This window comes from Sinocyclocheilus rhinocerous, unplaced genomic scaffold, assembly GCF_001515625.1.
Source record: "Sinocyclocheilus rhinocerous isolate Xijiao unplaced genomic scaffold, SAMN03320098_v1.1 scaffold2412, whole genome shotgun sequence".
Taxonomy (NCBI): Eukaryota; Metazoa; Chordata; class Actinopteri; order Cypriniformes; family Cyprinidae; genus Sinocyclocheilus; species Sinocyclocheilus rhinocerous.
This window is the reverse complement of record NW_015663484.1, coordinates 179,759-204,972: the sequence shown is the minus strand read 5'-3', so window position 1 is coordinate 204,972 and position 25,214 is coordinate 179,759. Positions and strand designations below refer to the sequence as shown.

Sequence of the window (25,214 nt, the reverse complement as noted above, 5' to 3'; positions counted from 1 at the left end):
TGTTTGTGATGTTTGTGAGTGAGTGTGTGTGTGTGTGTGTGTGTGTGTGTGTGTTTGTGAGTGTGTGTGGTGTGTGTGTGTGTGTGTGTGTGTGTTTGTGGGTGAGTGTGTGTGTGTGTGTGTGTGTGTTGTGTGTGTGAGTGTGTGTGTGTGTTTTGTGAGTGTGTGTGTGTGTGTTTCGTGAGGATGGGAGTCTTTGTAGGTATTACTGAAATGAATAAAAAAGACTTTGACCAAAAATAATTTTTGAAAAAGAACTATCCTTTTAAAACAAACAAATAATAATTGGATATTAGTAAGGATGAAGTAGGACCACATTTCTGTCATGTACTGTAAATCCTACTGCCATTAATAAGACCATTCATTTAACTGCATTTAACTGTGATGTTGTCATTGTGTTCATCTGAGCCCTGCTTTTAGCTCCATTCCAGAAGTGCAGCTTTGTATAATAGTCTGCACAATAAGTTTATTCAGTGATTAATCTTCAGTCCAGTTACGGTGAATTCAGGTAAAGTTCTATCAGTTGTTTTGAATGTTACACATAATTTGAGTAAACTGATGAATTTTACTCATAGCATAGGTTATATGTTTTTGGGTTTGTTAAATGTGTTGTTTAATATGTTGATTTAATAATATGTGTTAATAAATCATGTGTTTTTAATTAAGATAGAGGATCATTTTTGATAAATCAGAGATGGCCCATTTTACCTGAAAATAAATTTGTCTGGAGTGCATGATTTAAAAAAGTTTATTGGTATATATCTTGCGAATAACACATTGTATGAACTGTATTCAAATTGAAATATTATAGCTTGACCTTAAAGTTATGACAGTTATAAAGCTGATTACTTTTTTTAATTAAGCAACTCATAATCTAAATAAACCTATGAAATTTTGGAAAAATACTGACTCCATTTCAGGTGTAAAAAAGGCTGCAGGACTTCCTTTATACATAATGAACAATACCATCACAATCTCAGATATAGGAGAGATGCTGAATTGTCTTAACATTTTGTTGCTGTAGGATCGTCGTTTAAGGTACCTAAAATTATAGATATGAATAATGATATGGAAAATAGAGGAAGGCATTTAATGGCTCTTAATTTTAGTTTTAAACCATTTTCTACTTGTCAGATTAAAATAAACTCTTAAAACTATTCAATAAGTCAGCTGGCCCTGACCAATTACAGCCACTTTTTTAAAAAAAATAGCTGCAGATTATATTGCTGCCCCTTTGTCATATATTTATAATCTTTCACTGAGTTTAAATTAATTACCCAAAGATATGGAAGTCTGCCTTTGTTATCCAATTTGTTAAAAGGAGGAGATCCTTCCGATATGAATAACTATTGGTCGATTTCTAAACTTTGTATTTTGTCTAAGGTTTTTGAATCTCTCATTAGTGAGCAGTTGACTTCATATCTTATGGAACATGATATTTTATCACACAATCAGTCAGGTTTTAGGAAGCAACACAGCACAACCACAGCTGCAACGAGTGTTTTAAATGATAGCACAGAGGCGCTTGATAAAGGTCATTACTGTGTATTACTTTTTATTGACCTGTCCAAGGCTTTCGATACTATTGACTTAGGTATACTAAAAACTAAACTGAAACTAATTGGATTGTCAAATGACACAATCATTGGTTTGAAAGCCATTAAGTGGACAGGACACAATGTGTGCAAATGGAAGGCCATTCATCTGCACCATTGCAGATTATGAGGGGTGTTCCTCAGGGGTCTGTTCTGGGGCCTCCACTTTTCATTATTTACATTAATAACCTTGATGTTATTATTAGTAATGTTAATTTTCATTTTTATGCTGATGTCGCTGTGATTTATTGTACTGCACCCAAATTACATCAAGCTGTGTCCTCACAGAGTACTTTTGATGTTGTGCAACAAAGGCTTTGTGGCCTAAACCTGACTTTGAACGTGACCAAAGCTAAAGCTGTGTTATTTTCAAGATCAAAGAAGCAAGTGGCAAATCAACTACCAGTCTAAACCTTACAGGGTACTATAATAGATGTAGTGACAGAATATAAATATCTCAGTTTTATGCTTAATTGATGGCTCATCTTTTAAATCTCACTTTAATCAATTAAGGACCAAATTTAAATTAAAGCTGGGGTTCTATTACAGAAATAAACCCTGCTTTTAATTTGAGGCAAAAAGAAGATTAGTTTCTGCCACATTTATGCCAGTCCTTGATTATGGAGACGTTCTGTATAAATCGGCCTCTACCAGACTTTTGTGTTCTTTGGACACTTTCTATCATGGTGCGCTTAGGTTTATATTCAATTGTAATTTTAGTACTCATCATTGTGATTTGTATAATAGAGTTGGTTGGTCGTCATTATCAACACGCAGACGTAAGCATTGGTACCTGTTTATCCATAAATCTATTTTGGGTCTACTCATATCTGGTGAAGTCAGCAAAAGTGGGACACTTTTTGGTAAACTGTGTATTAAATACAAATAATTTTATTCTACCAACACAATTTATGCTTTAAACAAATTCTCAAAGTCTCTTGTATCTCCCACTGTTTTTTGAAAGAATATTGGTTGTTGTTTTAAACATAAAAAGATTTTTTAAATGTTAAGTACCCATTTTTCTTTTTTGGGCTTTTTCAGGTAAAGTGGGACACTGTGTCTGGTAAAGTGGGACACACATTTTTATCTAGTCTGTGCTTACAAAATACAATTTCCTACAGCAGGACATTGTATAAATAATCTTGTGCAATAGAAAATCCTCAGAATTAAAAAGAATAACTATACAAATAGACATAGGCTACTAGTGGATAGTGTTATTGATTGTGAACACTTCAACAGAAGCATAAATTTGAAGAATTATTAAAAAAAATAAATCAGAAGTACAAATTTAAACAATTAAAACACTACAAAAAAAGGACAAGAACAAAGTGTGTGTGTGTGTGTGTGTGTGAGAGAGAGTGTGTGTGTGTGTGTGTGTGTGCGTGTGTGTGTGTGTGTGTGCGTGTGTGTGTGTGTGTGTGCGTGTGTGTGTGTGTGTGTGCGTGTGTGTGTGTGTGTGTGCGTGTGTGTGTGTGTGTGTGCGTGTGTGTGTGTGTGTGTGCGTGTGTGTGTGTGTGTGTGCGTGTGTGTGTGTGTGTGTGCGTGTGTGTGTGTGTGTGTGCGTGTGTGTGTGTGTGTGTGCGTGTGTGTGTGTGTGTGTGTGTGTGTGTGTGTGAAACACACATGCTTTCATATTTGTGTGTTCAAGTGGTATGTGTGTAAGTGTGGGTGAGAGCAGGCATGTGTTTGTTTACAGGCACATTTTACGCACAAAAACTTAATATTCACAAATTTCTATTCTTATTTTTTCTTTCCCTGTCTTCTGCCTACACTTTGTGACATCTTCTGTAAAACAAAACAATTTCTCACATTGAGCAATTAATTATCTTTTAATATATAGGATGTCCCACTTTAGCTGAATGCTACTGTCCCAATTTATCTAACATGTTCAGGTAAACTGGGACAGTAACAAAACTTAATATTAAGAAAAAAAATAGAAAGAAAAAACTTGCACATCATTGCATAAAAATTGAATGATCACATGAACGCATGTCATACAAATTTATATTGTAGAGTGATTTACGGTTTGTATTAGAAATTAAACCTTAACAATTTTAATAGGCTTTATGTACGGCACTTTCTCAGACCTTCCAGCATTGAGTGGTAACCACGCCCATATGATTTACATTTGACTAATCAAATGTTGATATTCAAGCTACTGTTATTACAACATTCAAGACCACCCATTATAATCAGTCTTTTTCTTTAAAGAAGCACCACACCAAAAACGTATTTGTCCCATGTATCTGATGTCCCACTTTTGCTGACTTCTCCCTCTCCGTTCTCTCACCCAACTCAAAGCTTCTGGAGCTTACTCTCTGCACTCACAGGACTTGTATACCCTTTCGCTTCCATCTGAACGAACTGGATTTGGAAAACAAGCTTTTCGGCATACTGTTAAAGGAAGAATCAACTTGTAAATGTTTTTAAATGGGTTTTGATTCTGTGTTTTTATGTTTTTCTTTTGATAATGTAGTGGCAGGTCACTTCTGTAAAGGAGATTTTAAATCTCAGAAAGGTTTTACCTGGTTAAATAAAGGACAATACTATTTAGTGGACAATAATATACACTTCACTTTCTAAATGAAAGTATTACTGGGCAAACAGTGCTGATTATTCAGTGTTCAGTCACAATATTCCATAAATTGTTTATGACACATAAAGCTGGCCTTTAAAAACAGAAATTTCCTGTAAATCCACAAGGGTTTACCTCTAACTGGTTCAGTGTTCTCTGAATTACACCTTCAGAGTTCTGTGAATTCTTACATTTTATCACAGTTAGTGTTATGCTATAAAATAAAAGCTAAGAGAACATTGGTTTGGGATTCTTTATTTTCTTAACGTAGGGTTACTGTATGGATCTTCGCTGGTGTTTAACGTTTTAATATTGAATTCGTTGGAAAAGGAACTTAGCCAGCGTTGTTCTCCACCGCAGCACTAGGTGTCGACAGAGCAGAGCACAAGTCTGAATCCCGAACTCAGCTTCCGCCGCCGCTGTGTGTGGAGTCCGATTCATTTCCGCGAACCGGTTCCTTTCGGACAGATCGGCTCACTGAACCGGTTCAAAAAGCCGATTCATCGGTTCCTGACGTCATCAAGCAACAACGTCTCTACGCATTCTAACAACTCAGTGCCACGTTGTATCAATGAAAGATTCAAATAAGTCATTTGTGTGCTACTTCGGCTGTGCGTCCTGCGTCATCAACCCGGAACTAAAGTTCGAATCAGTTCGATTTGTGAACCGGCTCGACCGGCCACTTCCTGAGAACCGGCTCAAATGAACGATTCGTTCAAGAACCGAACATCACTACTTCAGGATGGTCTGAATGGAGCCGCGGTCACGGGAGTCTTGTGTTATCAGACAGGTCACAGGTGGTGTGGTCTGCTGTGTGTGTGGAGAGCTGAGGGACCGAGATGAGAGAGGGACCGAGCGCAGTGCATCTCTGCAGCGGCATCAGGTGCGGGGTTTGACGGGCACTGGCGCTTTCACAGGACCAGACAGCACAGGTACGTCTGCAAGACATCTGTTGAAGATCGCTTCATCTGACAGACGTCTCGAAGATGTCAGTTTTACATACAGACATCTTCTAAACGTCTATTTGACGTCTGATAGACGTATTGCAGACGAGCAAACACTCTAAAAAGCACGTCGTCTCCGTGATGTCCAATTACAGAAACCACAGGATGACTTGAAGCCGGGCTGCCCAGTCCTCTTCCCGCGCAGCTCAGCTCAGCTCCAACCCTCATCAGATACCACTGAATGAAGATCTTCAGGAGCACTTGACCAGGGCTCGATCTGAAGCCTCCAGGAACAGGACTGGGCAGCCCTGACTTCAAATATCAACTTAATTTAAATGCTAAAAACACAGATAAACCGAGATGTCAGAATCAGAACACTGAGTCTTCTAAAATCACAAAATGAATTGTGGTGAGTTATTTACAATATATTAACACTCCCAATTTCTTTTAATAAAAACAAGCGGAGCCCTTTTGATTTGGACCAGTCCGCAATCATTCAGCAACCACCAAAACAACCTGGCAACACCTAGCAACCAGCAAGCACATCACAGCAGTCGCCTAGCAATGCAATAATAAACACTCAGAAGACCTCAGCAACCGCCCCGCTAAAAGAGCATCACTCACTTACTCTGCACAGTATTTCCCTAAGTCAGTTTTCCATTGGGTAATCTGCAGGGTGACATTGAACACTGATGAGCGCAGGGAAATGCCTCAGAAGAGAAGGAAACAGAAGGTGAAGTCCAGCCCGACGGAAGCCTCTGCTCCGAGTGTGGGGACGACGAGAAGCGCAGACCGCCAGGAGGAGAGGAGAGAAGCGGGCAGAGCGAGTCCAGCCGATCATTCACAGCCGGCTCTAGATGAGGATTCAGCCGTAAGACAAAACCCCTCCGAGACGGCAGGAGGACGAGAGCAGGACCACAGGAGCCTGACGCTCGTGGGATGTGTGTCACCGTCTAGAAACACAGACAGCCGTGAGTGCTTCTCCTCACCACTGAGATGAGTGAGATCCAAGCCGTTGACCTCCATAACACACGCTCCTAATCAGGCTTTCTGTGGGCTTTATAAGGCCTTAAAAGGCTAAACTCTCCCTTCCACCATGTAAGCGCTTAAATAGTGAATTCTTGAAAAAGTGAACAGAAATAAGTGAATTTATGCTTCAAAACAAGAACATCTGTCAGTGAGGAATGAGCACTTGTTTTCCCTTTGAATGAAGCTGATTGGCAGATATTTGTTCTTGATCACTTCATTTTGATCAATTTTTCAGAAAACGACTTCTTATCTTGTTATTTTGCTTCTTAAGTAAATAGATCTTGATTTAAGAATCTTTAGACATGTGCGCCGGAAAACAAGACCGAAATACTGAGGAAGAACAGCACTTTTTTCCAGTGGGATCCAATAATTATGAATTAAAATGTAATGGAGGCCTGTTAGAAGTTGTATTTTCAAAATGTGAAGTGTTGCTAATACATTGACATTTAGAGAGCTTTCCTTCAATTAATTCATTTTCTTGAAAAAAGTCTTCGATCTAGCTGCAGAAACCCTGCTGTCAGTCATGAGAGATTCATCAGTGCCTCTGAAATGACTTTCCCATTTCTGGATAGATCTTTTTCATTTTCATATCTTGAATATCTTGTTTCACTAGCATATATATCACCTTTGGCAATAAAGTAGGTTGGAAACGTCGTGTCATGTTGACTAACTTTAGGAATTCATAGGTGTTTAGTGAGGTTTAGGCTTCACGAAGTACTAAACTGAAATGTGATCTAGTTCCTCGTTTGACTAATTGTCGTACTATTCAAGACATTTAATCAAGAAAAACTTTTAAATGGTTTTTGAGCGTGGGAATAATGTTTTTGTCCAAGACCATTTTCAAAAGCTCTGTGATCTTTTTCTTTTCAGGGTTGAAGTTATTAGCAGAGAAGCGGAAAACGAGTCCATACTTCAGTGGAAGGGATGACGGTATGAGACGGGTTTTATGGAGTGATACTGTGAACTAACCAGGCGTGATGCGATGAAAGCTGTGTTTTATAGATACTCCAAACATGCATATTTTTTGTGTGAAATTGAACAAGCAGACTGCTGTGACCATGAGTTGGTCTTAAGCAGGTATAATAATTTTAATTTTCAAATTTCATCAGTCGCTTAGTTTGTATTTCTGCAGCGTCGCACTCGTACAGTGACCCAAAATCCTGCTCTGCATAAGCGTAAAAACCTGAATATGTTCTGACCATAGACTGTATAAAAACATGGACGTAGTGTCCGTGACGTCACCCGTAGGGTTCCGAAGAGCGTTTTTGAAGCTCAAAGTGGGCGGAGCCAGCCGTCGCCATCTTGGCAGCGCGTCACTCCCGGATAATCGAAGATGGGCAAAGAGGCGGGAGCTGGTTGTTGAAACCACGCCCCCCTAGCTCGACAGTGGTGACAGCAGCGGCAATCCACCTGTCACTCAAGTGGCCACGCCCTTAATTATGCAGAACTTTAAGGCTTAATATAATTTAAACGGATGAGTTATAAAAAAAATTCACCCCCTCACAGTTGTCATGAAGGGCAAAATTAGCTATATAGACCAAAATCATTTTTTGAACCAGGCTGTAAACATGTTTTTCTGCTGTAAAGTTGGGCATTTTAACATGGGGAGTCTATGGGACTGACTCTCTTTTGCAGCCAGCCTCTAGCGGCCAGTCGATGAATTGCAGTTTTAGTCACTTCCGTGTTGGCTTCACGAGAGAGAGCGGGAGGTTGCTGCTTGGTTCTGACTGGCTGTGTTCGTAACACATCCTCCAGCGCTTTAACTCTAGGTGCGGACACACGGTTCATTATCACAGCGTGTCTGGTTAGGTGCGCACATCTCTACCACTCGATGGCGCTGAGTTTAAAAGCTTTCCTCCTCAGCTCTGAGTCCCCCGAAGCGCAAGGCCTTCCGGAAGTGGACTCCGCCGCGCTCACCCTACAATCTGGTGCAGGAGACGCTGTTTCACGAGCCCTGGAAGCTCCTGGTGGCCACAATCTTCCTCAACAGGACCAGCGGTACGCCAGCACATCTGTAACATCTGTACTGTCACAGAAGAGTTGTGATGTGCTGGTCTTTGTTTCCTCACCCGTATGAGCAGGTAAGATGGCGATCCCTGCGCTGTGGGAGTTTTTCCAGCGCTATCCGAGCGCAGAGGTGACGCGAGCGAGTGACTGGAGGCCGCTGGCTCTCCTGCTGCAGCCGCTGGGTCTCAGCACGCTCCGCGCCAAAACACTCATCCGCTTCTCCGGTGCGTGCCACTAATACAGCAGATTTCATCAAGGATGTTTTTATAGGGATAGTTCACCCAAAAATTAATAATTTAGTTATTTACTCACCCTCTTCAGTAGAACAGTAAAGAAGATTTTTAGCTGAAAACGTGGTGATTGATATAATGGTGGGTGCCATCGCTTTGGGAGTCAAAAAAACTAGTACAGAAAACACGAAATGAATGCCTGCAGCTCCTGGCGATATATTGAGGTCTTATGAAGTAAACAACAACAGCGTGAGCTCACCTTCACGCGTATGTCATCATGCGACTGAGGCTCTGGATTACAGGTAATAATGGTGTAAATAATGTTCAGTTTCTTGCACAGACTGATGGTTTCACTTCATAAGACCTCAATATATCGTCAGGAGCCACGGTGGTTAATTCTGTGCTGCCTGTACCTGCTTTTTTGACTCTTAAAGTTACAGCACCCATTTACTTGCATTTTCTGAAACACCAAAAACCATACTTTCAGCTAAAAATGATCTTAACGACTGTAGTGCTTTCATGTAGTGGTAGACGATACATATCACAGTCACTATATATATTCTGAATGATTATACTGCTGGTATAAAATTAGTTGAGATTGTTATTTGGTGCAGTGGACGTCTCATGATGCCGTGACATTATCTTGTTCGTCAGATGAGTATGTGAGTAAATCGTGGCGGTATCCCATCGAGCTCCATGGCATTGGCAAATACGGCAATGATTCGTACCGTATCTTCTGCGTGGAGGAGTGGAGAGAGGTACAAACACTACAGGACAACACATGAGCAGCGACGGTCACATGCAGCGGGTTGATGTGTGTGTGTGTGTGTGTGTGTGTGTGTGTGTGTGTGTGTGTCCTGCAGGTGCTGACCTCAGGCCTGTATTATTATTATATAACAGAACTGGCCTTCTACTGGTCGCTCATGTTCTCACAGTTCACAGACATCAAAAGAAAGGTGAGCGTTGATGGATCAAACGGCAACTGTTCATTCCTATTGTGTTTTGATCCATTATTTAATTCACTTCTCTCTCACTTCTCAACTTCCCTTCACATCAGACATATTCAAAGGAGTTGTTTATGAGGTCAAATTCCTGCTGTTTTACATATTTAACAAAGCATTGTTCTCGACAGCAGCTCCGTCATGTGATACGGTTTAAAATAGGTCGGCGTGTTAGAGAAGGAAAAGGCCTTAAACTACACAAGTAGAGCGTGGGATTGAATCAGCAGCTGTCAGACGCACATGGCTTTTCTGTCTGTTGTTTTTCCGTCAGTCTCTTGACGCCTCACTGTTTTCAGTCACTCGTAAAGACAATTAACGCCGGCGAGCGTCTTCAGGGTGCGGCTCGGCTATTTGTTTAAGACACGACCCGCGGCGGTGACCATTATGAGCTGAGAGATTTGTATAATAACTTACAGCGACTGAATCATAACAGAGAGATATTGTTCCTCTTTATTTGACTCGGCGGAAACAACCTGGAGAATTCAGCTTCTGTCGAGCTGAAAGGAAAAGTTACAAATCTGACTTGTGTTTGTGCTTTTGTATTTAATTTGCATCGTATTTTCATGTCGTGCTGCTATACATATTTCATGTGTATTTCTGCAGGATTTCCTCATCATGTTCGTTCATCATCTGGCGACGGTCAGCCTGATCAGTTTCTCGTATGTAAATAACATGTTGCGTGTGGGGAGTCTGGTCATGTGTATTCACGGTGTGTGTGAGTGTGTGTGTGTGAGTGTGTGTGTGGGGTCACTCCAGACGACCACAAGCTCAACAACTATCACGCCTGGCTCTGGAAAAACCAGGAGCAATTAGGAATCTGATTTTAGTTGCACTCCAGGATGTTTTAATAAATCAATGTCTGCAGTAGCGAATGTGAATCAGTGTACCAGTGAACTCATCAGAGATCAGCTGCTGCCTGTCTCCTGAAAGCATGAGATGTTCTAAATGTTTCATCATGTTTGTTCATCAGTTCTAGAAAACATGTTTAAGTTGTGTAAAAATAAATTAACTTTTTATCTTTTGTACATGCTTTGGATTTGTTTTAAAAAGAATTGAGAGCTTTTAAAGTCAGTGTGAAATGACACTGATTTGAGAAACCCTTTGGTAATATTTTCTGATAATTTAATACGTGCGCTGATGAATCAATCACAATTCTGATTTCATGTCGTGAAAGGAAGCTTCCTCTTCTCTGGCGTGGAGTTCATAATGTCAAACAGTGTGCATATAAAAGAGTTCAAGCGGTTTCTATAGTAGAGTCCTGTGTCACCGGTTATAAATGAGCAACACAGGTCAATTAAATGGGTTTTTAATGAAATCATAATGTCCTCCACGCTACCAACATGCGACAAGACAATTCAAAACGTAGTTCACATTAAGGCTGGCAGAAATCATGCCCACGTCTCAACTGTCTGTCGTTGTAGGGCATATTCACATTGGACAAATAATATGACAAACAAAATAAATAGAAGCCATGATGACACATTTACGCATTTTCATCTAAAGCAGAAGGTAAAGCAAGCAGACACGATATGATCAATGCATTAAAGCCACCTGTGCTGAAACTAAAAGCATCTGTCAAAGAAATGACTGGAAGGCCACATGTGTCGAATCTGCAGGTAAAGTGCACTCAGTTAAACGGTAAATCACATTCATTACTGTATTCTACCGGTTGCATATTTAAAACAGGGTCCCCACAGCCAGAGAAAACCTGGAAAAATTTGCTAGTTTTAAAATGGTGGTTTCCAGTGTATTCCTGGTCATGATATTGAATAAAATCTTATAAGTCATGGAAATCTCTATAACCAATATACATTTTCTAGATGTGCTCGGTAGACACTGCCGGGAGATAGTTAGATAGAGTCTGCTGAATGAGCTCACAAACTGGTCTAAATCAAAAAGACTAATATAAAAAGAAACCCTTATCTAGTGTTAATGCATTGATCAAAGAGTGTGGGAACCCTGTTGAAATTGATTTGCCATACATATTCAAGACACTACTTTCACACACATACACAGTCCTGGTTTGAGAGACGTCTTCTGTGACAGCGCTGCATTCATGCATTTGGGAATGTTGCTATGTGAGAGCGTTTCAAACAACATGACTTTTGGAGCGTCCTTTCTGTCACTTCCGAAATCTTTAATAAATTGTTTTATGCATTGGGACAGATTTTTTAAAATGAACACAGTATCCATGTATAAATGTGCATAAATGCCAATATGTCCATGCCAGTATGTACAGTACCTCTGCCTGAATGGGTTGCATACAGTATGTCTCTTGGGGTTTGGCCAAACATGTCCATTACTAACCGTGTGAGTCTCATAAATACAGCAGCAGCTGAACTGTTGAAACACAGTGTTATAAATGAGCCGATCATCATCATCATTATCCACAGAGCTTTAAACAGCACTGCCACTCCGGCCCACAGTGCTAAACATCCCTGATTGACATGCATTTCCAGAGCCACGGCACTCACCAAACCCAGAGCTTCATGTTTCAGTGGCATCACCCTGTTGGAGTCCATCAGCGTCCGGTTCATTAGCGTCCTTTAAGAATGCCATCCAGCACGCGGTCACCCTTCTCCGAGAGCCAGTATCCTGACATGGCAGCCACTCCTCCGATGAAGATGGCCGTGAAGACCATGTCTCCTTTGGCGGCTAGAGTAGCGAGAGCGCAGATCACCACGCCGAAGAACATCTGCTGGAGCACGAGCACCTCGTCATCCGTCATGTCATCAAACAAAGCCTTCTCTGGACCCGCTGTGAGGACACAAACTGAGGAGGTTACACAGCATGTCTTTCTGGGTGAACACACAGTAGAACAGTTTCTGAGACTGGCGGCATCGAAATGGGCATAAATCACCCTATTTAGTAAGGAAAATTAAGAGCTTCCTTCAAGTACTCTCAGTCAAAATATAATGGACAATTTCATACTCGTTCCTCTCTTTTTCACTTCCTGACTGACACAGGAACACAGGAGTTTTAGCAGTGCTAAATGAAGAGCACAGAATGTGCATCAGGTGTGTAACTGATGCTTTACCCGTGTATGATGACATTCCTGTACTGGCAGAGTCAGACGCTGATGACAGATGGGGCTTTGTCATGCAAACCTTTTGAACTGGCTACATGAGTAGTTTTAGTACACTAAATGAGTACCAACTAACCTACATAGTCAACATTCACACTGATGATCAATGGGTCAATGATGGCATGCTTAAAAAATGCAATTCATAAATACATTGACTTTACTTTTTGAATTTAAATTCATTTGTGTGATGCATACAGGCAAAATGTCAAGGTGATACAACTGTCCTGACATCATAAAAAATGATCAAAGATCACATCAGAATGTGGTTTGCCATAATCACTTCACTGTTTCTTCAAGCTGCTTGACATTTGTAATATATGAAAACGTTCGCCAAATCAAAGTCACGTGATTCACCCTACATGCAAAGAAAAACCCATGTGACTGTTTGTCAAGGTCAATCATTTGATTTTAATACAAGCCAATGTTAGTTCAGTTCAACCTTAATGACATTTATGAATTGTAATGTTAGTTCACCCAAAAAATTTGATGCCTGGGAAAGTACTATGACTAGCCGCTTGAAGGACAGCACCAATCTTAAGGATACCATAGCTCAACTGACCATTTGGCTCAAGGAAACTGACAACAGCCAGCTGCTTGGGAGGTTTAAGGTATAGTTCTTCCAGTATGGCAACATTGGCCATTCCTGCTATACGACTTCCCCTTGACTCAGGCGGAAGCGATGGATAGCTGGGTGTTCAGTCAATCTGTACAGCAAGACATCCAAGCTCCTCTTACCAGTCTCATCGATGGTCAAAGAATTCAAAGCCACCAAGGCCAGGGCAGTCAGCACACTGCTACTGTCTAAAGATGAGAAAGCTCAACATGCCAACCAAACTGTCAAGTGTGGCAGAAAGCGGAAGCCACGGGAGGCAGTGAGGGAAACGGAATCGTACTGGAAACATCAGGAAATCATCAGCATGGTCTGCCAAGGACAACTGGGAAACTGCAAAACCAAGAGTTGGAGTAAGGCTGATGCCAAAGGTAAGAGGACACTTGTGGTGCAGAGGGCTGCAGAAGAAGGCCGGCTTCTAAGAGCAGTTTGGTTCGCCTATCAAAGCCAGTGGATGCAGTGGGATCAGGTACTCGAGCGTTCGCTGTCCGCTGTCCTGGAAGGAACTCTGGAGTACTGCCCAGGGCAAATTGACCTTCCACTTGCGTGCTGTAGCTTACCTATTACCAACTCCAAACAACCTAAACATATGGAGCAAAGACAAGGATCCATCCTGCAAGCAGTGTGGAGCAGCCCTGTGCACCCTGAACCACATTTTAACAGGAAGTCCCAAGGCACAGGGAGAAGGCCACTACAGATGGAGACATGACAAGGTTCTTGCTGAAATCGCCAAGTGGACAGACTTCTAGAGGGTTAAAGCCAATCAATATCAGGCACCACGGCCCAGAGGAGTCAGTTTCCTAAGGCAAGGACACAAGGTTCCCAAGCTAAGAAGAACTGACAGTACCCCACCCTCTATTTTGTATCAAGCTTCTGAAAGAAAGAAGCTTGTCTTCCCAGAAGAAGTGGCCGTGACCACACTTCGACCAGACATGGTTCTTCTGTCCAGGAGCACAAGAACCATCTTGGTAGTTGAGTTCACTGTGCCCCAGGAGGACAGGCTAGCCATCAGCTGAAGAAGGCTAAGTATCATGATCTGATTGATGAGGCTTCTACTAAAGGATGGCTTGCAGCCTTGTTCCCTATTGAAGCTGGTTCCCGCGGCTTCCCAGCTACATCTGTGCGCTACTTCTTATAGTAGCTTGGGTTGGAACCTAAACGACTGAGGAAGGCCACCGGGAGATAGCAGCGGCAGCAGAGACTAGCTCAAGGTGGTTGTGGTTAATGAGAGATCACAGTTGGACCCCTTCTGCAGGTGAAGTCTGATCTGGTATATATACAGTGGGTACGGAAAGTATTCAGACCCCCTTAAATTTTTCACTCTTTGTTATATTGCAGCCATTTGCTAAAATCATTTAAGTTAATTTTTTTTCCTCATTAATGTACACACAGCACCCCATATTGACAGAAAAACACAGAATTGTTGACATTTTTGCAGATTTATTAAAAAAGAAAAACTGAAATATCACATAGTCCTAAGTATTCAGACCCTTTGCTCAGTATTTAGTAGAACCACCCTTTTGATCTAATACAGCCATGAGTCTTTTTGGGAAAAATGCAACAAGTTTTTCACACCTGGACTTGGGGATCCTCTGCCATTCCTCCTTGCAAATCCTCTCCAGTTCTGTCAGGTTGGACGGTAAACGTTGGTGGACAGCCATTTTTAGGTCTCTCCAGAGATGCTCAATTGGGTTTAAGTCAGGGCTCTGGCTGGGCCATTCAAGAACAGTCACAGAGTTGTTGTGAAGCCACTCCTTCGTTATTTTAGCTGTGTGCTTAGGGTCATTGTCTTGTTGGAAGGTAAACCTTCGGCCCAGTCTGAGGTCCTGAACACTCTGGAGAAGGTTTTCGTCCAGAATATCCCTGTACTTGGCCGCATTCATCTTTCCCTCAATTGCAACCAGTCGTCCTGTCCCTGCAGCTGAAAAACACCCCCACAGCATGATGATGCCACCACCATGCTTCACTGTTGGGACTGTATTGGACAGGTGCCTGGTTTTCTCCACACATACCGCTTAGAATTAAGGCCAAAAAGTTCTATCTTGGTCTCATCAGACCAGAGAATCTTATTTCTCACCATCTTGGAGTCCTTCAGATGTTTTTTAGCAAACTCCATGCGGGCTTTCATGTGTCTTGCAATGAGGAGAGGCTTCCGTCGGGCCACTCTGCCATAAAGCCCCGACTGGTGGAGGGCTGCAGTGATGGTTGACTTTCTACAACTTTCTCCCATCTCCCGACTGCATCTCTGGAGCTCAGCCACAGTGATCTTTGGGTTCTTCTTTACCTCTCTCACCAAGGCTCTTCTCCCCCGATAGCTCAGTTTGGCCGGACGGCCAGCTCTAGGAAGGGTTCTGGTCATCCCAAACGTCTTCCATTTAAGGATTATGGAGGCCACCGTGCTCTTAGGAACCTTAAGTGCAGCAGAAATTTTTCTGTAACCTTGGCCAGATCTGTGCCTTGCCACAATTCTGTCTCTGAGCTCTTCAGGCAATTCCTTTGACCTCATGATTCTCATTTGCTCTGACATGCACTGTGAGCTGTAAGGTCTTATATAGACAGGTGTGTGGCTTTCCTAATCAAGTCCAATCAGTATAATCAAACACAGCTGGACTCAAATGAAGGTGTAGAACCATCTCAAGGATGATCAGAACAAATGGACAGCACCTGAGTTAAATATATGAGTGTCACAGCAAAGGGTCTGAATACTTAAGACCATGTGATATTTCAGTTTTTCTTTTTTAATAAATCTGCAAAAATGTCAACAAATCTGTGTTTTTCTGTCAATATGGGGTGCTATGTGTACATTAATGAGGAAAAAAAATTAACTTAAATGATTTTAGCAAATGGCTGCAATATAACAAAGAGTGAAAAATTTAAGGGGGTCTGAATACTTTCCGTACCCACTGTATATATATATATATATATATATATACTGTATATCACATCCGTAGTTGCTCCTGCAGTTCCTGCTTGCGGCAAAGCATCACTGATGTTTATCTCACCTTGAAATGACACGAGAGTAAATGATGACAGACTGATCATTTTTAACTACTGATTTAATATTACCATCCATCAGAAAATTGTGTTGGTGCTGATGGAAATGCAATGATTTGTGACATTGAAAACAGTTCATCAAACTAGTTCATGCTTTATTCAGCTCATTTTGTCATACTCTTAGTGTGGAAGCGTTGGGCTTGAGCATGTGTTTACTCACTCGGTGGCAGATTCTCCACACAAATGCTGTCCCGTCGACTGAATCCCTCCGCACACTCGCAGCGGAACGAGCCCTCCTCATTTATACAAGCTTCATTGAGTCCAGGACAGGCGATGGCTCTCTCCGAACACTCATCGATGTCTGAGAAAGACAGAGAGATACATTTGATGCTTGTGATTCTGATGGCTAAAATAAGGTTCATAGAAGCTGTCCAGAAATGGTCCATAAAAACACACTTACCTAGACACTTTGCTCCAGTGAGTCTGAAACCTCGAGCACATTTCTTACAGCGAGCAGGTCCGCTTCCCATGCAGCCCACACACGCCTGATCACAACCTACACACAGCTTTATGAGTGCACACTCAAACACAGCATGCATTCGTGAGCATTAGCGTGAGACTGACCTCTGCATTCATAAGAGCCATCTGTGTTGAAGCAGTATGTGTTGGATGGACAACGAGCTAATTCAGTGCCGCATTCATCCACATCTGCAGTAAACACACACACAAAGATAAAGAGCTATAGTACACTGCTGATGGAAGGCAGCATACACGTCTTGCTGCAGTTGAGAATAATTATAATCTAGCAAATGGTGTCATTATCTGCTCACCATAATGTTGTTTGAAATCATGAATTTCTTCTGTGGGACACAAAAAACTAAAAAAACAACGACAGTGACCATGTCTGATCAGCTCCCAACAGTACATTTACAGTTCACAGCATTTACTGAGAGTCGCACTGAAAACACCGGATCATGAGCTGCTCGGGTGTAAATGAACCCAGTGCCGCGCTTCACACTGAGACACACAGCGCATTTGTGATTTGGTAATCGCACTAAGCCATGTTATGATTTCAGTTTTATTCTGATTAGGTCTGCCTCCCTAATAGTTGACTAAACATTAGTCAATGAGAAGCGGCTTAGTCGGCAAAATTTTATTAGTCACTTAATCGCACAAAAAAAAAGACACTGTCTGTGTCCGTGACGGACAGATCGTTAATGGCTGGTCCTTGAGGTAATTACAGTATATCAGACAGGAAATGCAAACGTTCGGATATCATTGAGCTGCCTCAAATACAGTGGGTTTAGAAAAGAATCAGCCCCCTTTAAAATAATCACTTTGTGTTGCTTTGCAGCCTTGAAATGAAGACGGACACCGTTTTTGTTTTATCCAGCTGTATTTACTCAGTGCAACTTAAAACGTCCAAGTGAAAGATAAAACACCAACATATCAGAAACAAATACAAAAATAAAAAACAGAATCACTGAGTTGGAAAAAAAGATCACCCCCTCTCCTAAAAATGGCTTGTAAACTCAATCCGGTGTAGCAAATCACCTTTTCAATGGCACACAAAGCCATTAAATAATTCAGTTTTAGTCTCATCTGCCTCAGATTCTTCAAGGTGTGTTTTGGCAAAGCTCAGTCTGACTGCGTGTGGCCTTTCTTGAGGAGTGGCTTTTTTCTTTCATCCCTCCCACACAAGCCACATTGGTGGAGGATTAGTGATATTGTTGTCGCATGCACACAATGACCACTCTTTGTCATAAACTCCTGCAGCTGCTTCAGAGTTGCTGTAGCTCTTGGTCTCCTCTCTGATCAGTTTCCACCTGCTCGTTCTTGGAGTGACGATCTGATCCAGGGAGGGTCTGTGTTGGACCAAATACCTTCCACTTCTTCATAATAGACTTCACTGTTCCTCTAGCATTGATAAAGCCTTTGAAATGTTTTTGTCTCTTATCTCCTGACTTGTGCCTGTCCACAACGTTATCCCAGAAATCTTTTGACAGTGTCTTACCAAGTCAAATGGCTTTGTGTGCCATTGAGAAGGTGATGAGCTACACCTGATTGAGTTTACAAGCCATTTTTAGGAGAGGGGTGATCTTTTTTCCAACTCAGTGATTCAGTTTTTGTTTTGTTTTCTTCTGATATGTTGGTGTTATATCTTTCACTTGGACGTTTTAAGTTGCACTGAGTAAATACAGCTGGATAAAACAAAAACTGTGTCCATCTTCATTTCAGGCTGCAAAGCAACAAAATGTGATTATTTTAAAGGGGGCTGATTCTTTTCTATACCCACTGTATGGCTTTTGATTTGAAAGTGAAAAATGTAAAGTAGTAGCAACTTTACATGGTATGTTAACTAGATAAATGTGCGCTATTAGGCACATATCCAATTGTTTGTGCTAATAACAATGGAAATAACTTAAAATACACCGCCATTTTTGCTCATGCAGATAAACTGTATATATATATATATATATATATATACTGTATATCACATCCGTAGTTGCTCCTGCAGTTCCTGCTTGCGGCAAAGCATCACTGATGTTTATCTCACCTTGAAATGACACGAGAGTAAATGATGACAGACTGATCATTTTTAACTACTGATTTAATATTACCATCCATCAGAAAATTGTGTTGGTGCTGATGGAAATGCAATGATTTGTGACATTGAAAACAGTTCATCAAACTAGTTCATGCTTTATTCAGCTCATTTTGTCATACTCTTAGTGTGGAAGCGTTGGGCTTGAGCATGTGTTTACTCACTCGGTGGCAGATTCTCCACACAAATGCTGTCCCGTCGACTGAATCCCTCCGCACACTCGCAGCGGAACGAGCCCTCCTCATTTATACAAGCTTCATTGAGTCCAGGACAGGCGATGGCTCTCTCCGAACACTCATCGATGTCTGAGAAAGACAGAGAGATACATTTGATGCTTGTGATTCTGATGGCTAAAATAAGGTTCATAGAAGCTGTCCAGAAATGGTCCATAAAAACACACTTACCTAGACACTTTGCTCCAGTGAGTCTGAAACCTCGAGCACATTTCTTACAGCGAGCAGGTCCGCTTCCCATGCAGCCCACACACGCCTGATCACAACCTACACACAGCTTTATGAGTGCACACTCAAACACAGCATGCATTCGTGAGCATTAGCGTGAGACTGACCTCTGCATTCATAAGAGCCATCTGTGTTGAAGCAGTATGTGTTGGATGGACAACGAGCTAATTCAGTGCCGCATTCATCCACATCTGCAGTAAACACACACACAAAGATAAAGAGCTATAGTACACTGCTGATGGAAGGCAGCATACACGTCTTGCTGCAGTTGAGAATAATTATAATCTAGCAAATGGTGTCATTATCTGCTCACCATAATGTTGTTTGAAATCATGAATTTCTTCTGTGGGACACAAAAAACTAAAAAAACAACGACAGTTCACAGTGACCATGTCTGATCAGCTCCCAACAGTACATTTACAGTTCACAGCATTTACTGAGAGTCGCACTGAAAACACCGGATCATGAGCTGCTCGGGTGTAAATGAACCCAGTGCCGCGCTTCACACTGAGACACACAGCGCATTTGTGATTTGGTAATCGCACTAAGCCATGTTATGATTTCAGTTTTATTCTGATTAGGTCTGCCTCCCTAATAGTTGACTAAACATTAGTCAATGAGAAGCGGCTTAGTCGGCAAAATTTTATTAGTCACTTAATCGCACAAAAAAAAAAAAAAGGTCTGTGTCCGTGACGGACAGATCGTTAATGGCTGGTCCTTGAGGTAATTACAGTATATCAGACAGGAAATGCAAACGTTCGGATATCATTGAGCTGCCTCAAATACAGTGGGTTTAGAAAAGAATCAGCCCCCTTTAAAATAATCACTTTGTGTTGCTTTGCAGCCTGAAATGAAGACGGACACCGTTTTTGTTTTATCCAGCTATATTTACTCAGTGCTACTTATAACATCCAAGTGAAAGATAAAACACCAACATGTCAGAAACAAATACAAAAATAAAAAACAGAATCACTGAGTTGGAAAAAAAGATCACCCCCTCTCCTAAAAATGGCTTGTAAACTCAATCCGGTGTAGCAAATCACCTTTTCAATGGCACACAAAGCCATTCTTTGTCATAAACTCCTGCAGCTGCTGTAGCTCTTGGCCGCGTCTCTGATCAGTTTCCACCTGCTCGTTCTTGGAGTGACGATCTGATCCAGGGAGGGTCTGTGTTGGACCCTCCCATACAAGCCACATTTGTGGAGAATTTGTGATATTGTTGTCACATGCACACAATGAGGGGAGAGGCGACTTTGTCATAAATTCCTGCAGCTGCTTCAGAGTTGCTGTAGCTCTTGGTCTCCTCTCTGATCAGTTTCCACCTGCTCGTTCTTGGAGTGACGTCCTGATCCAGGGAGGGTCTGTGTTTTACCAAATACCTTCCACTTCTTCATAATAGACTTCACTGTTCCTCTAGCATTGATAAAGCCTTTGAAATGTTTTTGTCTCTTATCTCCTGACTTGTGCCTGTCCACAACGTTATCCCAGAAATCTTTTGACAGTGTCTTACCAAGTCAAATGGCTTTGTGTGCCATTGAGAAGGTGATGAGCTACACCTGATTGAGTTTACAAGCCATTTTTAGGAGAGGGGTGATCTTTTTTCCAACTCAGTGATTCAGTTTTTGTTTTGTTTTCTTCTGATATGTTGGTGTTATATCTTTCACTTGGACGTTTTAAGTTGCACTGAGTAAATACAGCTGGATAAAACAAAAACTGTGTCCATCTTCATTTCAGGCTGCAAAGCAACAAAATGTGATTATTTTAAAGGGGGCTGATTCTTTTCTATACCCACTGTATGGCTTTTGATTTGAAAGTGAAAAATGTAAAGTAGTAGCAACTTTACATGGTATGTTAACTAGATAAATGTGCGCTATTAGGCACATATCCAATTGTTTGTGCTAATAACAATGGAAATAACTTAAAATACACCGCCATTTTTGCTCATGCAGATAAGAGTAATACATCATACAAAACTGTAAAGGTTCTACTTTTATTTGCATGCACTCACAATATCAACAAAACGTTGTGCTTTTGTAAAATAAAGAAAACAAACAGACTGCGCTTTCTGCTGTCTCGGTCTCTGTGAACTGGAACACGTCACAAAAGTGAGCATCCACTGCACTTGCGGAGACGGCGAGTCAGCAACGTTAACTTCATATTTCCAGCCGACTCTGACTCAGAAATCACTAGTTTATTAACAAATAATGAAATATTTTTAAGTAATTAAATTAAAATAAACATGTCATTAGTCAACTAATGACTTAAATGAATGAAAAATCTTTAGTCGGGGCAGCCCTATAATTCTGATCAATCATGCAGTCCTTCATAATAGTTCTATGTGAAGCCTGACATCCTCTGGTCACTGTGTGCTTGTGTCGTAAATCTCCATTTGTGTTCCACACAGAAGCTCGTATGGGTTTGGAACAACATAAATGTGAATCATTAACTAAAGATGTTTCAACGATTGCTCTAAATCAGTTTGAGTAGGAAAAACCCAGGAGACGCCAGTTTTTACAAATATGACTTTTGTTCAAACCACTTTCCAAATGAGTTTGTATTTCTGTAGAAGTGCTTTTGAACTCACCTACACACTTATTGCTGTGAAGGATCCATCCAGGCTTACGGTCCAGACACTTGTTGTCCTGTGGACCTGTGCACTTTTTACAGGAATGATGGCAAGCTGCATAAAACAGACAGACATTTGAACAGTCAATATCCTCATATGAGAATGATGTTCACTGAGCAGGTCAACTGTGGTTCAGCGCTTGATAACATTTACGACATTCATTTCTTTCTTTCTTCGAATCCATTTCATCGCTGCAGCAGATTTTTAGCACTGATTCTTCTGCAACAACTCTCTTTCTATGCATTTGTTTATTTGCGCAATGCTTCTTTAAACTTGCATGTCAGTTGAATATGAGTCTCGTTCTAGTCAAAGTGGAATAAAGTTATGGAATAAAATATGCAACATATGTTATATACACATCACACATTCACACTAGTGATCAGATGTTTCTGCATCGTGTTTCCCGTAGGCTCCTGAGAACGGTTACCTGAGCAGGGTGGCTGTGTGTGGTTGGAGCTCTTTTCTCTGTAGTATCCGTGGGCACAGTCCTGACACAGGACCCCAGAGTATCCCGGGTCACAAACACAGTCTCCGTCTCCCAGACGTGCCTTCACCCTCACAGCGGCCCAGACCTCCACACACTCCTCCAGGACCTGACGGACACTCTGCACACACACAGACACAAGCACAGAAGCAGCTTCTCTGCTGATATCTGTGTGTGAAATCCATACAGGCACATGCAAGGATGAACTGGAACCCAGCTTTTAAAGGATAGTTCACCCAAAAATGAAAATTTAATTTAATTTCATCCAACAGCCACTGAACTGAGAAAACCGTTCGACTCGGACTGAAGACAGATGAGCTGCTGATATGCTCATGCGTGAACCCAACACATTTGAATGAACGTTTTTATGGTTTCTCATGGTTTATGTAAAAAGGTGAGTTGATTAAGACAAGTTTATTCACGTTATATGCTTTAGACATGTAAAACATGCATGTGTCACATCATTACTGGGTGCTTTAATAATATAATTGCGTATCCGTGATATCATTGTGTGATAATGTAAACTAACTAGTGAAATGAACCAGTTCATTTGAAACAAACTATCAGAAAGAACCAGTTCGTATAAAAGAATCAGATTTCCCAGTTTGTTTGAGGCTCTGGATTACAGGTAATAATGTTGAAAATAATGTTCCGTTTCTTCATAAGACCTCAATATATCATCAGGAGTTAATTTTGTGTTGCCTGATGTGCTTTTTTAGACTCTCAAAATGCCAGTACCCACTGTCTTGTATTTTATGAATCACCAAGAACCACAGTTTCAGCTAAAAATCCTCATTACTGTTCTACTAAAGACAAAATAGTCACCTACATCTTGGATGGACTGAGGGCGAGTACATTTTTGGGTGAACTATCCCTATAAGAGTCAACATAACCAATCCACTGCTTCTGTGGAAAATATGGAAGAGCTGATCAGCCGATTTGGTGTATCTGAGCAAATATGACATTATTTGAGTAGCTGTAAGGCAGAGATACTCAAATTACCTAGCTTGGGGGCCAATATTACAAAACGATGTTTGACCAGAGATCAGTGAATAAAATTACATGGTATTAGTAATAAATATGATTTTCATTTGGTTTTAGAATGTGCAAAATCTCAAATCTCAGCTACGACTTCACAACCAAATCTGACTGTCCTGTCCACTTTGACAAGCTTCAACCAACATTATCCGTTACTAGATCAGTAGTGTGTCAAGCACATTAGCTAAACGCTGCTCCACAGTAGGCTTCGTGTCGTACAGCTGGTGTGTGTGTGTGCGGCGCATGCGTGCGTGTGTGTGTGTGATCACCTGCACATTCAGGCCCGTAGTGTCCAGATGGGCAGCAGAGTCTGAGCTCCTCAATGCACAGCCAGTCGAACAGGTCTGGAGCTTCCTGCTGTCTGTAACCTCACACACAACACATTCTCATACATACAACATCTCGCATGTCAACCAACAATTCCCACATCAATGACACGCAGGTAAGTTTACTCAGAGAACAGATAATAATGTGTTCTGTACTTCTGTCCTTAATGTACTTACACTCTCAACAGAACCTGTTTGATCAGTCTCTCTTTTTTAATTATGTAGAATTTGTGCTCTGCATTTAACCCATCCAAGTGCACAAACACACAGAGCAGTGAGTAGTGAACACACACACACACACACACACCGTGAACACACACCCGGAGCAGTGGCAGAAACAAAGGGGCAGTTGTGGCCTAATGGTTAGAGAGTCATCTGATATCGAAACAGTCAAAAGTTTATCAGTGAACAAAACCTTTGCTAATATCACCAATCAGATCTTGAAGTACCTGTTCATTAAAAAGATACATTCTTTGAGCATACCCTAAATGACAAATAATCTGGATGGTATTTTGCATACACTACACGCTTCTAATGGAGAAAGAAATGAGGGGGTGAGAGGTTATCATGTCCAATTAAAAAAAGTACCCCCCAATAAGGGCCACCCTAATGTTTACCTGCGTGCATATTTCGCCAGCTTCTCCTCTTCCCAAGCTGTGTTCCCTCCTCCAAAGTTCTTATTGGCTGTTCGCTCCAAACCCTAATGAAAGAAGCACCATCAACGAACTGAACTGAACAACGTTCCTGTCAACATGTAAGACCTTCACACTGGGTTTAGAGAATGATGCATAGATTATTACACACTGGTGCTCAAGCAGGCCGGCCAAACATTCACAATATATCTGCAAAGATTTCACTAGTGAAACTGAACCAGACTGTGATTTTGATGATTACAATAGTTTCACAATTCTTCTCTGTCTTAGGAACCGCAAATGTGATGGTTTTCTGTTATTTGTAAGATTTTTATATTAAAATGTTATATTAAAATATTTGTTGGATATTGTTGTTTATTTCTATGTTTTGTTATGCTTTGTGCATATAAAATAATGTGTTTAAACAAAACTAACAGAAAAGTTGTCTTTTCTGAATGTCTGCACATTCATTATAAATTACATACAGTAGATTAAAAAAATTATTAATTGCAGCTCAGAAGGTTTATTTAGAAAATCAGTGCAATATTTGGAGCTGTCAGGTCTTCGTGAGGATGAGGACTGTGCCTGATGAAGACCTGACTGACTGAAACACTGCACTGGTTTTTGGTAAATAAACTGTCTGTAACTTTCAGTGTGCTGATATTTATCTTTTTTAAATTTATTGTCATTTACTTTTTTTTTCATATTAATTGAAGCTCATTGAAGACCCTATTTCACTCTGAAGTGAGTTACAAAGTCATATGTTGTATGGTGAATATATCTGATGCTGTCTTGTTTAAAGGCAGCAGTGGCACAGACCTTGGTGAAGCTGTCAGTGAGTCTGCGGCAGGTCTGACAGTGTGCCGTCCTCATCGTCCCCACAGACAGGAGAGAGCACAGCACCAGCACTGACATTTAAACAGAGAGAGTGTGTCTGAACCCCGAACATTATCAGGAAGGCTATTCCAGAGT

The 25,214-nt window shown here is 41.2% G+C and overlaps 1 protein-coding gene and 1 pseudogene across 3 annotated transcripts; one reads left to right on the top strand and one right to left on the bottom strand.

The window, feature by feature from the left end:
- The first annotated feature begins 4,866 nt into the window (after positions 1-4,866).
- mbd4 (methyl-CpG binding domain protein 4) lies at positions 4,867-10,418 on the top strand. 3 transcript variants are annotated; one of them, XR_001638514.1, is made up of 7 exons: positions 5,032-5,102; positions 5,790-6,085; positions 7,014-7,073; positions 8,007-8,141; positions 8,225-8,374; positions 9,035-9,336; positions 9,985-10,080. XR_001638514.1 is itself a non-coding variant. In XM_016539081.1 (7 exons), exons 2-7 carry the CDS (start codon positions 5,821-5,823, stop codon positions 10,200-10,202), a joined length of 789 nt encoding a protein of 262 aa, XP_016394567.1. In that variant the 5' UTR covers positions 5,032-5,102; positions 5,790-5,820; the 3' UTR covers positions 10,203-10,416. The 3 variants fall into 3 exon arrangements, 2 of the variants coding, with proteins under 2 accessions (XP_016394568.1, XP_016394567.1); XM_016539081.1 differs by lacking the exon at positions 9,985-10,080 and adding an exon at positions 10,128-10,416 and having other exon boundaries at positions 9,035-9,138; XM_016539082.1 differs by lacking the exons at positions 5,790-6,085; positions 9,985-10,080 and adding an exon at positions 10,128-10,418 and having other exon boundaries at positions 4,867-5,102; positions 9,035-9,138.
- A 120-nt stretch (positions 10,419-10,538) lies between these two features.
- Positions 10,539-25,129, bottom strand: LOC107728802 (cysteine-rich with EGF-like domain protein 1; annotated as a pseudogene).
- Between the last annotated feature and the right edge of the window lie 85 nt (positions 25,130-25,214).